General features: G+C 39.9%; 1 protein-coding gene across 4 annotated transcripts in view; it reads left to right on the plus strand.

Annotated features, from left to right (window-relative positions):
• Nucleotides 1–15,014, plus strand: part of Gnpat (dihydroxyacetone phosphate acyltransferase) — a 358,549-nt gene that overhangs the window by 282,500 nt on the left and 61,035 nt on the right. For all 4 annotated transcript variants that reach the window (XM_068226080.1, XM_067139838.2, XM_068226081.1 and 1 more), the window contains 2 exons: nucleotides 1,826–1,984; nucleotides 10,578–10,747. In XM_068226080.1, the coding sequence (XP_068082181.1) occupies nucleotides 1,826–1,984; nucleotides 10,578–10,747 (329 nt within the window). The remainder of the gene's footprint in view (nucleotides 1–1,825; nucleotides 1,985–10,577; nucleotides 10,748–15,014) is intronic.

A 15,014-nucleotide genomic window follows, 5' to 3' on the forward strand; every position in this document is an offset into this window, starting at 1 on the left:
AACAGGCTGAGGATTTTTTTCCAGAAGGTAATTAAAGCCGTGGAGGATAGTGGATTCCTTGTGATAAGAATTGTGACGGACAATCACATTTTGGACAACCTCAGATATCCAAACGATAATATTCCAGTCAAACTAGAAACAGGAAATCAGATCCTAATTTGCGGGTACTAGGTTGGTGTTGTTGAAGAGAGGATGGAGTGTGACATTTGTGTCAGCAACATCTCACTGCCTAGGCACCACTAAATGGAACTGATTATGCATCAGGATACGGGAGGAGTTTGATACCCAAAACCTTGTTTTGTTGCTCTGGTGAAGCATCTGCAGGAGTTTGTTTAAGCTGCTGTGCTCTATTGTCGAAGTCCTTTGAACGTACGAGCGTAATATGAGGACTTGCGACGTCTTCCCTTTCAGAATACCGGGCGAGTTGGCCGTGCGGTTAGGAGCGTGCAGCTGTGAGCTTGCATCCGGGAGGTAGTGGGTTCGAATCCCACTGTCGGCCGCCCTGAAGATGGTTTTCCGTAGTTTCTCATTTTCACACCAGGAATATGCTGGGGCTGTACCTTAATTAAGGCCACGGCCGCTTCCTTCCCATTCCTAGGCCTTTCCTATCCCATCGTCGTCATAAGACCTGTCTGTGTCGGTGCGACGTAAAACAAATAGCAAAAAAAAAACCTTTCCGAATGTGTTTTGTTACAGTGTGAGATTAAAGAACATCAGCAGACTGTTAGTTCCTATTATCCTAACCAAGTTCGTAAGACTTCTGTTACGGTATTTGATATTGCGTTGGCAAGAACACAAAAAGTACGGTACCACTCCAAGCCTTAGTCCAGAAAAATCTTTAAATTGTGCATGAAGAGGCCTACTGCGACTTCATACAGGTAATATTGCCGATATTTAATATTACTGATGTAATTTACCAGCTTCAGTGAAAATATGACCATACTGCATGGTGTTTTGTAGGCTGTCATTAGAATAAGTTTAGAACATTGTGCGTCTATGTCTGCCATCTAGCGGAGAAATTTTGACGCAGCATAGTCGCAAAAAGGCTCGCATAGAACAGGCAGTATAGGAGGATCGAGACGGCGGTGGATTGAATATAAGATGTGCGAGAAGTCAGTTACAGCCTTAAAATTTCCTAGTCTAGGTCACATGCTGGCTTCTTCCCTCGTTAAGTGTTACAGCATGGCGAAAAAACCCAAGTGACTGCGTTTGCCAAGCGGACTGGTTTTAAACACCACTCAAGTGGAGGTAATCAATAAAGACACACACACACACACACAAGATGAGACAATAAAAAATATACCTGTAATCAATCTCACACAGTTGTCACCCATGCAATTAATTAATGTGATGGGGACAGCATACACTTGGAATTGAGGCACGCGTACCTTTGAACAGACACTGACACCTCCCAAACATCCAAATGATATTGGAGCCCTCTGTTATGTAAACAGTACATGGTATTACCATAATGGTCCAATTTCCATCCCACCCTGCATTTGTAGAGTGTAAGTAGGAACATCTGAAAATGTGATGAAATTTCCTTTTTTGAGCAGTGTAATTTTTTTTGTATACATCCCTTTTCAATACTGTACGTGTCCTATCCAACTAGCTTTCATTATTCTTATTGAACTGAAACATCTATAAGCTGCCCTAAAAATAAATCTTTTGTAATGGATTGTATTGAACATACGCACGTATTTAATCTGCCTCGTTATTCTTTTGCAGAAAAAACACAGAGTACTAAGCACGTTATTTGATTGCTATCTTTCTTATAGTTCATGAATTTGTAAAAATCAGCTTATGTGTGGATTGTATTTTTCAGAACTTTAATACCTGCCTTGAGATAATGGACAGCCTAAATTTATTGGAACTCAGACGACGACAAGTGCACCATGGGAGAAATATTCCTCTACAGTCATTGCTCATTGGCTTATTACGTCCATACTTCTTTAGTTATCTCACCCTGTGCCTAACACTCAAGGTAATCTAATCATGTGATTGGTATTTCATTAGGTAACAACACTATCAGTATTCACTGACACAATATTAATGATAACAAAATTTAATTATGTTGCCATTATGTTCATTATGTTCATTTTGTTTTTACTGATGCCATGACAGTTTATCTATAATCGTAAGTATGTGTTATAGCAGACCATATCTGATGCAAAGGATTTGTTATGATGGGAGCCATTTCTATTCAGTTTTGACTGAGGTTCTTCAGTCTATCAAAACTAATTTTGTATAACAATATTTAGATCATGCCTGAAAAAGAAAATGTTTATTAAAAATGCTGTAGGTTATGAGAACAATCTGGGCTAAAAAACGCTATTCTAACTAACAACCATATGTCTACCTTCATGGATCATACGTATTCTGTCAAATTGATAATACCTTAAAACAATAATATTGATGGACTGACAATAGTGAAATAATCATATGATATAGCTAAATTAATTTAACCAACAACCTAACAATGTACAGAAATTATTGTGCAATGTGCAGACAATTGTGGGGAGAACAGAATGGTTTTGGGGTGAAACTAGTCTATGACAAGGAAGTGTGCTATTACCACTGTTATTCATAATGGTTATGGATGAAATCGTGAAGGAAACAAAGGTAAAAATATGGGGACAGGGAGCTGAAGGTCATGCTTTTTGCATATGGTATTATGGTGTGGGGAGTAAACACAGAGGAAGTACAAGGGCAACTCAACATACTGAGTGAGATTCTTGAGCCGGGCTGAGTGGCTCAGATGGTTGAGGTGCTGGCCTTCTGACCCCAACTTGGCAGTTTTGATCCTGGCTCAGTCTGGTGGTATTTGAAGGTGCTCAAATAAGTTAGCCTCATGTCGGTAGATTTGCTGGCACGTAAAAGAACTCCTGCGGGACAAAATTCCAGCGCCTCGGCTTCTCCGAAAACTGAAAAAGTAGTTAGTGGGGCGTAAAGCCAATAACATTATTATTATTAAGAGTCTTGAAAATTGTGGGATGAAAATCAGCGTAGAAAAGAGTAAGATAGTGGTGTAGACTAGAAGAGAAAGGGAAGGGAATTATAAAAATACAGGGACATAACCTTGAAATTTTGGAGGGTTTCAAATACTTGGGAAGTGAACTGTTGCAGGTTGTAGGGCTGGAATTATAGATCAGCATAAGGATTCAACTGGAAAATGCATTTTATCAGAGTGCAAGAAATCTGGTGTAGAGGAAGAAAGTACCAATGAAGTATATACAGAATATAGAAATATATTTATTTAAAGTTAATTACAAGTAGGACCAGAGGTCCCTTTGGCTGTAACTAACTGCCACTTTAACTTAAATGTATCACCTAACATACATAATCTAATAAAAGAATACATAAAAAGCGTAAGATACATTTTCCTACTGAGGATATAAGAATAAGATTAAAAACTAAACATCTAGGAGATTACAATAATACTTTTAACATTTCATAAACATACACTATACTAACAAGGAAGAGAAGACGAAAGAGAAACAATTTAAAACAATTTAAAGCCGAGGATGAACTGAGAGTAAAATTTTTTTTGCTAGGGGCTTTACGTCGCACCGACACAGATAGGTCTTATGGCGACGATGGGTTAGGAAAGGCCTAGGAGATGGAAGGAAGCGGCCGTGGCCTTAATTAAGGTACAGCCCCAGCATTTGCCTGGTGTGAAAATGGGAAACCACGGAAAACCATCTTCAGGGCTGCCGATAGTGGGATTTGAACCTACTATCTCCCGGATGCAAGCTCACAGCCGCGCACCTCTACGCGCACGGCCAACTCGCCCGGTCTGAGAGTAAAACTGAGCATCTAAAATGTATCTAGGGGGTTATAATATTTCGTACTATTTTATTAATTTGGTGAAAATTCATTTACATGGCTTAATAAGTGGAAAGGTAGCGGTATTTAAGAGATTTTTTCGGAGTTCCCACACTACTTTGCTGAATTTCATATAGTTTAAGATCGTTGTATAATTGAGAGGCAGTGACAATGAACGACTAACTGCACTTTACCGTACGATGCTGTGGAACCTGAAGGGTGTTAGCTGTAAACCTATTGTCCCGATCATGCACTTGACTCATCTGAACAAAGGACTTGGTCAAATATGAGGGAGCATTAGATTTTAAAATTCTCAGAAGTAAACACGCAGCTGAGTATGATCATCTATCCCTGAGTTTCAACCACTTTGCAGCTTTGTAGTAAGATGTTACGTGACAGTCTTTACGAATATTGAAGACGAATCGAACACAGCTGAATACGCTGGAGTTTGCTATTATATTTCTCGGAGATATTGCTGTAAATTACAGCGCCATAATCTAAAATAGGAAATACCATAGTTTGGATCTACATCTTTCTCACCGAGAAAGGAAGATACGGTAAGTTTCGTCGAAACTGATGCAGTATGCCAGACACTTTCTTGACCAAGTGCTTGGCATGACAGGTCCAGGACAGGGTGTTATCCATTAGAATACCTAAATTCTTAACACATTCCTGATACTTGACTACAGAACCGTTAACAATTACTGGAGGAATGTCCCTGTTGAAAAGATTTGATAAGTTTCTTCAGTATCCTAGAAAAATAGCTAAGGTTTTGTTTTCATTTAATAGTAAATTATGTCTTAGTGTATATTGATGTAGTCTTTCTATATCTAGATATATTTTACTAATACTTTCGACAACATGATTCACAGGAAAAAGGTAATAGATCTGTAAACCATCGGCATACATATGATGTCTCGTGTGGCGTAAAACTCCAGGCAGCTCGTTTATATACAGCGAAAACAAAACGGGACCCAACACGGACCCCTGAGGGACGCCAAAATGTACAGTAGACCACTTAGAAAAATTTTGTTTGTCAAATACTACACGCTGAGATCTCCCTTTCAAGAACGATTCATACCAAGAGAGAGCTGATAGAGATATGCCCATTGTATGTAATTTAGTCAGAAGGAGGTCATGATGAACTCTATCAAATGCCTTGCTTAAATTGATTAGTATCAGAAGTGTTAGTTCCTTTCTGTCCATTGCAAATTTGATATCATCTGTGACTTTGAGAAGTGCCGTCGTAGTACTATGGCCTGTCCGGAAACCAGACTGAAATGTGTTAAGAATAGAATGAGTATTTAAATACGAAGTGAGTTGTTGGTAAACAGTCCTTTCTAATCCTTTACCTAATATTGACAAAATACTGATTGGCCTGAAATCATCAATTTTTTGAGGAGAAGGAACTTTAGGAGCAGGTCTGATGTTGGCCATTTTCCATACGGCTGGAAAGACTCCTGATTGTAAACAGAAATTATACAGGTGAGCTATAACCGGAGTGATTATATCCAAACAGGTTTTATTACGCAAGATGCGAAAGGTTTCAAAGTCTTCAGGTTTCCTGGTTTTGATGTGCTTGCTTTTTGCCTTGTCTCGCGCAGAGATTAATTTCTTAATTGTAGACGTTATCCATGGATTAGGTGGGTGTTTGGCTCGAATTAGTTTTAATGGGGCACGCTTGTCGTACAACGTGGAAATTAAACTATTAAATTTGATGACTTTATCATCGATATTATGCTGAGAAAATACCTCATATCAGGGAGCAGAAATTATGTCTTTTTGAAAATCTTCAGGATTAAAACTGCAGAAATCCCTAAATGTGATCCATTTTCTTTCATATTTGGGTGTTGATATCGAGAAGACAGCATATAGCATATCGTGTCCAGAAAATCCACTCGCTGGGGTCTGCCCAAATATAAGAACGGTATTATTACAATTTGAAGCTATGGTATCGAGATTAGAATGACAATATGCAATGTGGTATGTGTTATCAAATGGTATTCTAGTCATATTGCATGAGTTAAGTGCATCATCGATTACTACAGTTTCCGAGGACCCTGATCCAAAATGCCCATTCATATCACCTGCAAGTGTAACATATTTATAATGAAAAACATAATTATACATCGCCTCTACAAACGACTCCATGAAACCAATTTTGGGAGGTCGGTAGATGCATGAAAATAATACTTTACCCATAGGTAATTCAAGTTCTAGGAAAATACACTCTGGCTTATGACAAAATTCTGCAGGGGAGGTGTGAACTATTTTACATTTGATGTTGCTTTTCACGTACACAGCCACCCCTCCTCCTCTCTTGCCTAATCTATCGTTTCTATATAAATTAAAGCCAGGAATGTTAATCTCCGAGTCCGGAATGGACTCCTTGAAAAATGTCTCACAGCAATAACATTAATATTTGAATCAACAAAGCAGTTAAAAAACTCATCGAAATGTACCTTATCAACTAATGACTGTGCATTTAAGTGAATTATTTTCAAATCAGAAGGATAGATTTCTGATAGATCTTCAATGATTTTGTGAATTTCAGAAGACTTAAATTTAGAAGACATGCATGAATTTGGATGGTTACAAAATTCCAGAAAATTAATATTCAGTTATAGGTCCTAATAAAATTACATACAGTTTTAGATTACGTGAAGCAAAGTAAGGAAGAGAATACTGAATAGAACATACTAATTTAACTTCAACGAGGAGAGATCTTTTTAAGTTCAACAGTATTTCTCACACGGTGTTTAACACTCCCTTGCAGTACGATAATTGTGCCATCAGAAGTCCACACCTGCTTTTCGCTGAAGATGGAAATTGCCTGTTTCAAAAGATGATGTCTGATAGAGGTAAGATCTTCACGAATCGTCACCTTGGATCCACGTAAAATTGCCGATCTCTTGGTGTAGGAGTCAAATTTACATATAATAGCCCTTGACTTCCCAGACCCAGGGGCTCCAACCCTATGCGTGCGGTCAATATCTTCAGCGCTTAAGGGGACTTTCAATTTTTGGGCCACATTGAGCACTAAGCGAGATTCTTCGGGCAACCCAAAAATTCGAATACTGTTTCGCCTTTGGTATTGTTCAATTTCGTCCATTTTATAATTCAATAAAGACTTTAATTCCAGAATTTCATTTTCACGAGCTTTTAACTCATTTCTTAAATCGCTGATAACTTTAGAATTGAAGTCTATTGTTTCTTTTAGTTCTTCACACACTTTTTGTGCGAGAACTGTTACCAAGGGTTGAAGGAAGTCGCTATTTTGTAATAAGTTCCCACTATACCTTGCACCAGGGTCACAATCTTGACTTCAGTTGAATTAGTGTTACCTGTGATGTAGGACTCAGTGTCCGGCATGTTGGTGTTGCCGCTAGTTGGTGGTGTGAGGGAGAGCTGCTCACTAACAGCTGACGCTCGTGAGGCCTGGGTCGAGCCAGATGGAAGGGATGGCGCTTCTTCCTGCGAGGTGGTGGTGCCGTTAGTCTCTGAGGAGAGCGCTTGCGATCAGCCGAAGGTACAGTAGCAGAAGGGTGGGGGGTTGACCGTGTTTGTGAACGCTGTCTGGAAACAGTTGACAAGCGTGATGTGGGAGTCATAGCTGCTCCCTGACCCTGGACAGCTGAAGATCGCATCACATTTCTTCTGTTTTTCTTACTTCCGGCCATACCTAACCAAACTTCAAAACTTATGGATTTAAATGTAATAAATGCTATATTTCTACAACGAGATACACTGCCCTAACACATTCACAGGTCACTTTCACTTCTCTAAATCAATGCTTGCACACAGGACCGTACTAAGAGTACTATACACCTTCAATACACCTGGAATTATGAGCCGCAAATTACGCCACCATGACACTCGTCGCACCGCACCAGAGAGTAGGTGATGTATAAGACGTACTACAGCTCCAGTGGTGGCGATAAGGACCCCGCGGGGCAGGGGAGCCCATGACTGTTCCTTACTTCAGTAGCTGAAGAGTGATTTTACAGATTGATAAAGCTACAGCACACAAGACAGTATTATTTGTATTATAGAGGGTTATTCCAAACTTTGGCTGTCGTAGTGCATAGCTTCTTTCGTCAGTAGGAGTACGGTAGTTATTTCTGAAATAATGTGGGTTTCCCAGCCTATTCCAATAATAACCATCCCTTGCTGCCACTCACAAGAATCAACAAGGCTTTTGAAGTAATTAGCCAGTTATGGGAACCCAGTCGTCAGCTAAGATGCAATAACAAAGACATCCTCCTTATCTGAACTCTAAATACTGAAGTTTATGCCTGTTTATAACTCTCGATAGTCAGTGTAGCTAAGAAGGCCTATGAGTGATGGTTGAGTTGTAAATCTTTTGTCCTAGGAACAATTAATTCATTTAAAACAAAATTGAAGTTGCACATTTTTATAATTTTTGTACATATTACCTAAAGTAAGGCCCCCTTTTTGATTTGTAAGAAATAGGAAGATTCTTAGTATAAGGTCATATTTGTATATATTGGTTCCAAATGTTTAACTCAGACAAGACCTGGGTCTTGACCTTAAGATTGACAGTAGGCTGAAGATGCCCAAAAGCAGGGAGAAACATGTACCTATGTAGTGTATACAAATCACTTAGAATTTAATCACCACAAGCGGTGAATTGTATTGAATAGGTGGCTACAATAAATTTTATTCTAAAAGAATCTTACGTATTGACAGCAAATTTCATCATGTCCCTGACACACTCGGTAGCTTGTTCATGAGTGCGTATTTTTTCCTGATTTTCTCATTCCTCCTCCTTCTCTTCCTGGTCTTCGTCCCTTGGATTCTCTGTTCGGCAGATCTTCAGAAGCTGTACAGCAGACTGGAAACTGTAGTGAATAGAAAGCTGATCATCGCTGGGAATGTATTTGTCTACATTACATGCGAAATTCTGTTGTTGGCTCAGCTTAGATATCAGTGCAGCATTTTCAGTCACTTCTTCAGGTGTGCCGACATCATCATTTTCTGCAAATCCCGCATTTGAAAAACACTTTACGACTGTTTGACGTTTGATCTGCTTCATAGCCAAACTGATCCAGTTGACATCATCCAGTATGGAAACTGAGCGTGCAAGGGGGTAGATGTTGTCAGCTGTATCAACATTCTTGATCAGTGACTGCATCAGTAAACGCTTGTAGTGAGATTTAAAGGTGTAAATCACTCTTTGGGCCATAAGTTGAACAACACTGGTTGTGTTAGGTGGAAACCAGGCTAGCTTGACATTGGAAAGCAACACATGTGGGTGACAAATGCCATTGTCGAGAAAAAGAATAGCTTTGCGCTTTTCCTTCTTCATCCTACAGTTAAATTTGTTCAGTTATTCTTCCATTAGAGCACTGGTCATCCAGGCTTTCCCATTGCTCCTCCAAGTTACCGTAAGCTTGCGCAAGTCCAAGTTTTTAAAACACCTTGGTTTTGTTGATTTCCTGATTATTAGGGACGTTTCCATTTCCCCCTTCATGTTTCCACACAACAGTACTGTAAGTCTTTCTTTCGACATTTTACCCCCCACCACACTTTTCCCCACGAAGCGTGACTTTGAAGGCAAGGCTCAAAAAAACAATCCTGTTTCGTTGACGTTGAAAATGTCATTAGGTTCGTAGCCAGAAATTAAATTTTGCAGCTTCGATTTCCACTCGGCTACTACATTTCCATCTTACGTCTTTGGACTCGCCACAGACTTCATTCCATATGATATTGTGTCTTGTTTTGAAACTCTCCAGCCACCCAGCTGATGCTTTAAAGCAGTGTTGCCAAGTGATTTAGCAACGGCAAGAGCCTCACTGTGTAGCATAGGTCCACTAACTGGAAGGTTCGTCGAACTGACGAACCATTCCCACACTGAATCATTGATTTCTTCATTGCCTGTTACCTTAGATTTCCTCTTCATTTGTCCATTCCCCTCCATCCACTGTTTAGAAATGTTGTCCTTATGTTTAAAGTCTCATAAACTTGAGGTTTTTCCACATCTGAAATGCAACTAATTTCATGCATAGACATTTCCTTTTCACTCGCTTCAGCAACTTTCACTTTCTCGTTCAGTGTCAGTGACGTATATTTCTTAGCCATCGTGCTGTCTTCAAAACTGACACAAATTTACTGACGGGACACAAAGTAAGGGAACTGTTTAACTTAGAATTGGACTCAAGTTGTACATCAAGATTATGATCTCTACAAACCATGGCAAGAGTCAGGCAATTAGTGGAGATTTAAATCCCATTCTACCAGGAATTTGGGAAACCCGGGCCTCATTAGAGCAGTATGTTACTGTCTGTAAACACCTGACTCTTCCCCTGGTGAAATATTTATGTACCTGCAGTACCAGGTATGCCTAAATAAATTCCACATCTAAAGCATAATATCCACATTATACAGTAATTATTTTCATAATTTCTTTCCGTTTCCACGTTGAACATATTCCGCTTTATACAACATAAATAACATGCAAAGCCATATCCAGTGCGCCGGGACCATAACTTTCGTACACATTGGACAATTTTCCGCTTTGAGCAAGTTTTACTGTATATACTGTATATGTTTTATCTGTATAGAACATGAATGAGATGATGTCTATTGCATATACTATTCTTAATGACAGAATAAAGATTGATTGATTGATTGATTGATTGATTGATTGATTGATTGATTGATTGATTGATTGATTGATTGATCATTTTTATATGGAAAAATTACATTTATGCTTAATTCTTCTTCTACAGGAATCTAAATCTCCCCGAACCGTAACTGATCTAACCAGAGAGGCACAGAAGAGAGTTGAATCTCTGCTACTCTCTAGCTATCCTGTCCATCCATACTCTCTCGCATTGGATCTATTCACATGTGCAATGCGCTCCCTTGAATTCATGCGCGCTGCTGTGAAAGTTAAACGGTAAGTATGTTAAATTTTTATATATGTTTCCTGTAACTGTGAAATTAAGATAAGGGAAACAAGGTTTTAGCATTAGCATAGTTCAGTGGGTACCATCCGTAAGTCCAAGCACTGATGGACAGGACTTTATTTTCAGTAGTCCTGCGTTTTCCATTTGATCATCCTGTTCAATCCAGAATCTCTGTCTTGAAATTATTGAGATTTCAAGAAATTAGTTTCCAATACTAATGTTAAAGATTTGACTTGGCAGATCATCACATACTAAGTGTAATTTTGTAATTTCTGCAATGCTACATTCTTGAACTGATGCAGCAGATTGATCTGTAACTTCTGGACAGAAGGTCATGAGAAACGTCACCTATTTCTAAACCACCTAAATTAGCAGCATCCTTCAATTAAATTCACTATGGAGATGGTGTCAGACAGATGCCTTCCTTTCTTGGATGTTCTGGTAAGAAAGAAACCGGACGACTCCATGGGGCACACCGTCTATCGTAAGCCTACCCACACAAATCGCTACCCTCATGCAGATTCTCACCACCATCCAGCACAAAAATAACGCATTCTCACATCACTCGCCACGAGGGCAAAATGAATCTGTGAGTTGTCAAGTATCCAGGAAGAGATGGACACACTCAGTCACATTTGAGGGTAATGTTTACAATGATGTACAGATTCAGAGAACTTTGCATCCCAGGGGGACGACTAACAAGGGAGTTAGCACAAGTTGTGATTGCAATTGCAAAAGTGTTTCGGTTTGCATGTAAGAGTTTTACATGCGCATTACAAATATGCGCACAATATTTGCCATTCAAAATTACACTGCACTTTACAATCATGTGCATGTTCATTTGCAGAGTTCAAAAAATGTTTTGTTGGTAACTCTTGGCAAAAGATTACAAGGATTAACTTGTCCACAGAGTATAAAGTGCCAGAAACAGAGTTGCTTATCACAGTAGGAGCACTGCATGAATGCCTGCAATAAGCAGTTTTCCGAGTCACACTGCATTTGAACATCAAAAATATATTTGGGCGATGTTTTAAACCTCTCTTGACCTTATTCATATCCAGCTACAGCCCAGGAGTTCCAAACAAAGTCTGCGAAGACTGGAGAACAGAACTGATTATGCAGAATGCACATCAGCAACGAAATTGAATCCCTCGACGATGGTATATTCGTTAAGGATGCTGCAATCTTCAATCCGCTTAAGCACTGCCTTGAACTGTTGGAACAATAGCACATCAAGTGGCTGAATGTAAGGTGTGCACCCATGAGGGATGGTCTTGACTGCATACACCATGTTTTGAGGTTGGATAGCATCAATATGAGTTCTGTCACAATATGTCCTGAGCGAATCTCCCACATAAGAGACTCCTTCGCTGCATGTGGGAAGTAAAAATCTTGAAAGAATTTCGTCAGGATTTGTTTCGTGATTAGGCCAGACATCGAGGCAACTTGAATCGGATTTTGCTGTTTCAGCATATGTTGCACTACTCACACTCCAAACTGACCTTTGGTTCCTGGTAAATTACCAGCCTCTTTGGAAACACTTATCCACTTGCCAAAGTAACGGGTTGGGTAGTGTAAGAATGAGTTGTTGCATGATCACTCCGCACCAACCTTCTTACTGACTTCTGTCCCTTGAAATGCAGTGTTTGCGATGTGTGAAGTTCTTACCGTATACCACTTTGATCAGTATTATAAATCTGTATAGTTCAATGAGGTTCATTAGGACATTACCTCATTGCTTCCGGCTCCTTGGCTTAATGGTTAGCATGCTGGCCTTTGGTCACAGGGGTCCCGGGTTCGATTCTCGGCAGTGTCAGGAATTTTAACCATCATTTGTTAATATCGCTGGCACAGGGGCTGGGTTTATGTGTTGTCTTCATCATCATTTGATCCCCATCATGACGCGCAGGTTGTCTACGGGCGTCAAATCAGAAGACGTGGCACTCCCGGCACTAAAAGCCATATGCATTTCATTTCATTTTGTACAGTGGTTACACGATACACAGTTAAGAAAAGGGGAAAAAATCAGATTACACGGCACTTTAAAACCTTAGCACAAAATAAAACATCAGATGAACTGACTGTGCCAATACAAAAAATAAGCATCAGGTTGGGCAACGTGACAACTATAATAAAGGAATGTGGAACGGGTCTGGGAAACCTACAGGGCCATTGGGATACGACAGTTGCGGGTTTCCAGAAAAATCAACGGTGGTCCCTTGATTCAAGATATTATTTTCCAAAATAAACATTACAAAGACAATTCGGAGCAAAATCCATCTATCCAAACAATCCAGTCACGCTATTTCCAAAGTACAAATTAGATGTAGTTTGCCAAGAGCTTTGCTTTTAGGTCAAGAGGTTAACTAAATATATCTTAACATAATGCAACTTCTAAAATACAACCTTGAGGCTAACGGGAACCACAGGATATAAATACAATATTAAATGAAAGTTAACGCGCTTTCTAAGGCATTTGATTGAGTGGCGAGTCTAGGCGAGTAGGGCAAACTCCTTTGTGAAAATACAAAAGCAAACATTAAATGTAAATTAAGGTGGAACTGAAACCAACAGTGCTTACCCCATGGTAGCCCATCCCGGGAGCGAGGATTTGCCGACGTGCGTCTGATCGCTGGACTGATGAGAAAACGAACGACCACAAAATCTCCCCTCACTCTCTTAAGAAGGCAAGGCTGGCCCCGGTGTGATCACCGAGTGACCAATCAGAGCACAGGAGTGTTCCTATTGCCACCCAGATCCACCAATCAAAGCCCTTTATCACATCGTGATGTTTTCGCAATATTCTAGAGCGTCACCTAACTCTAATTTCAAACTTTCCCATTTTCCAAAATTAGTAAAGACAAGCTTCTAGAATCGACAGGGGCCGACACACCCTGTTCCAAAAGTCCGCATCACAGTATTTTCAGAACCTTACAGAATATCACTTAACAATAATAATAATTTACAATCTAGTAGTTACATTTCCAGGGAATACATATAAAATATTCTACACTAATATTTTACACCATACAGTAAACATTTCTTTAAAGAGTCATATTCCACAAGTCATATCCAAGATGGTATTTTACACAACTTAGCAGATGTTTCTTTGAAAGAGATTCTCCACAGGTCTCATCCTTCCTCACCCCCCCCCCCCCCCCCCCCCTGAAAATCAAGCTATGCGCGACAAATTATCATAAATATTCTCGAAACTGGGGTTTTTGAGCACACCAAAATTTACTCACCATAGCAGTGATATCTTGTAAAACATAAAACACTGGGATTCACAAAAGAATTTCAAGTACACAGTCCACTGATAGTTCTCAGAAAGTGCGACAGTCACTTTACTGACAAATATGATTTTCTTCAAGTTGAACTTCCAATAAAAAAAAAATAAAATGTCACTACATCAAAGATCCATTCAGTAACTTGCAGTATTTTAAGGGTTACATATAAACACAACATTATGTCAAAATGTGACAAGCATACTACAGTTCAAAAATGAATTTGCCATTAATCAAAATTGCTTCGACCATTTCAACTCTGTCCACAGAAAAGGATGTATACTCATTCCTTCCACCAAATGTCAGTAATCCAGAGCCCATTCACTTTCTTGTAAGAAGGCAGCCACTGCTTCCTTCTTAGCAATGTTTCGGAATAAGTAGATCTTGCATCAGTTTTCACATTAACCATAGGATCGAAGTCGCGCAACTTGACCACTGGTTATTGCTGATGATGTGGCTGCAGACACGGCCGTTTGCCAGCAGCCTCCAAGTTCAGTCCAAACCTGGTCGCTAGGTAAGTTGCAGCGCAGCCCAGCCCAGCCATATCTTGAACCAACAGGTAATGAGCAGGGGAGTAAGGCGCAGTCTAACCAGACTGCCTCCATCGGGACACTTGGTCTGTGGATTGCGGTGCCGGATGGTAGCGTCCAAGTCATACAGTGTGCCTCTCAACTTGGCATGTTAGGTTGCTGTCAGACGAAGTCGGTCACTGCAGCCACTGCAACATAAATCAACATGCAGCAGACAGGGGAATACTCAAGGCAAAGCTACCCTGCCGGACTAGAAGATCTTCGAGAAAAGACCGTTTTCAAAGGAAGGTTTGTGTTCTTTCTTTAATTTACTGACTAGCATAGAGTCACCCAACCGGTGGCTCAACAAATTTCATGTAGAGACCCCTCTCCCACACCACGGACATTAGGGCACCTAGCCCCGGGGCAAGCACTATCCATACATTTCAGAGAAGATTAAGGTG

This window comes from Anabrus simplex, chromosome 2, assembly GCF_040414725.1.
Source record: "Anabrus simplex isolate iqAnaSimp1 chromosome 2, ASM4041472v1, whole genome shotgun sequence".
Taxonomy (NCBI): domain Eukaryota; kingdom Metazoa; phylum Arthropoda; class Insecta; order Orthoptera; family Tettigoniidae; genus Anabrus; species Anabrus simplex.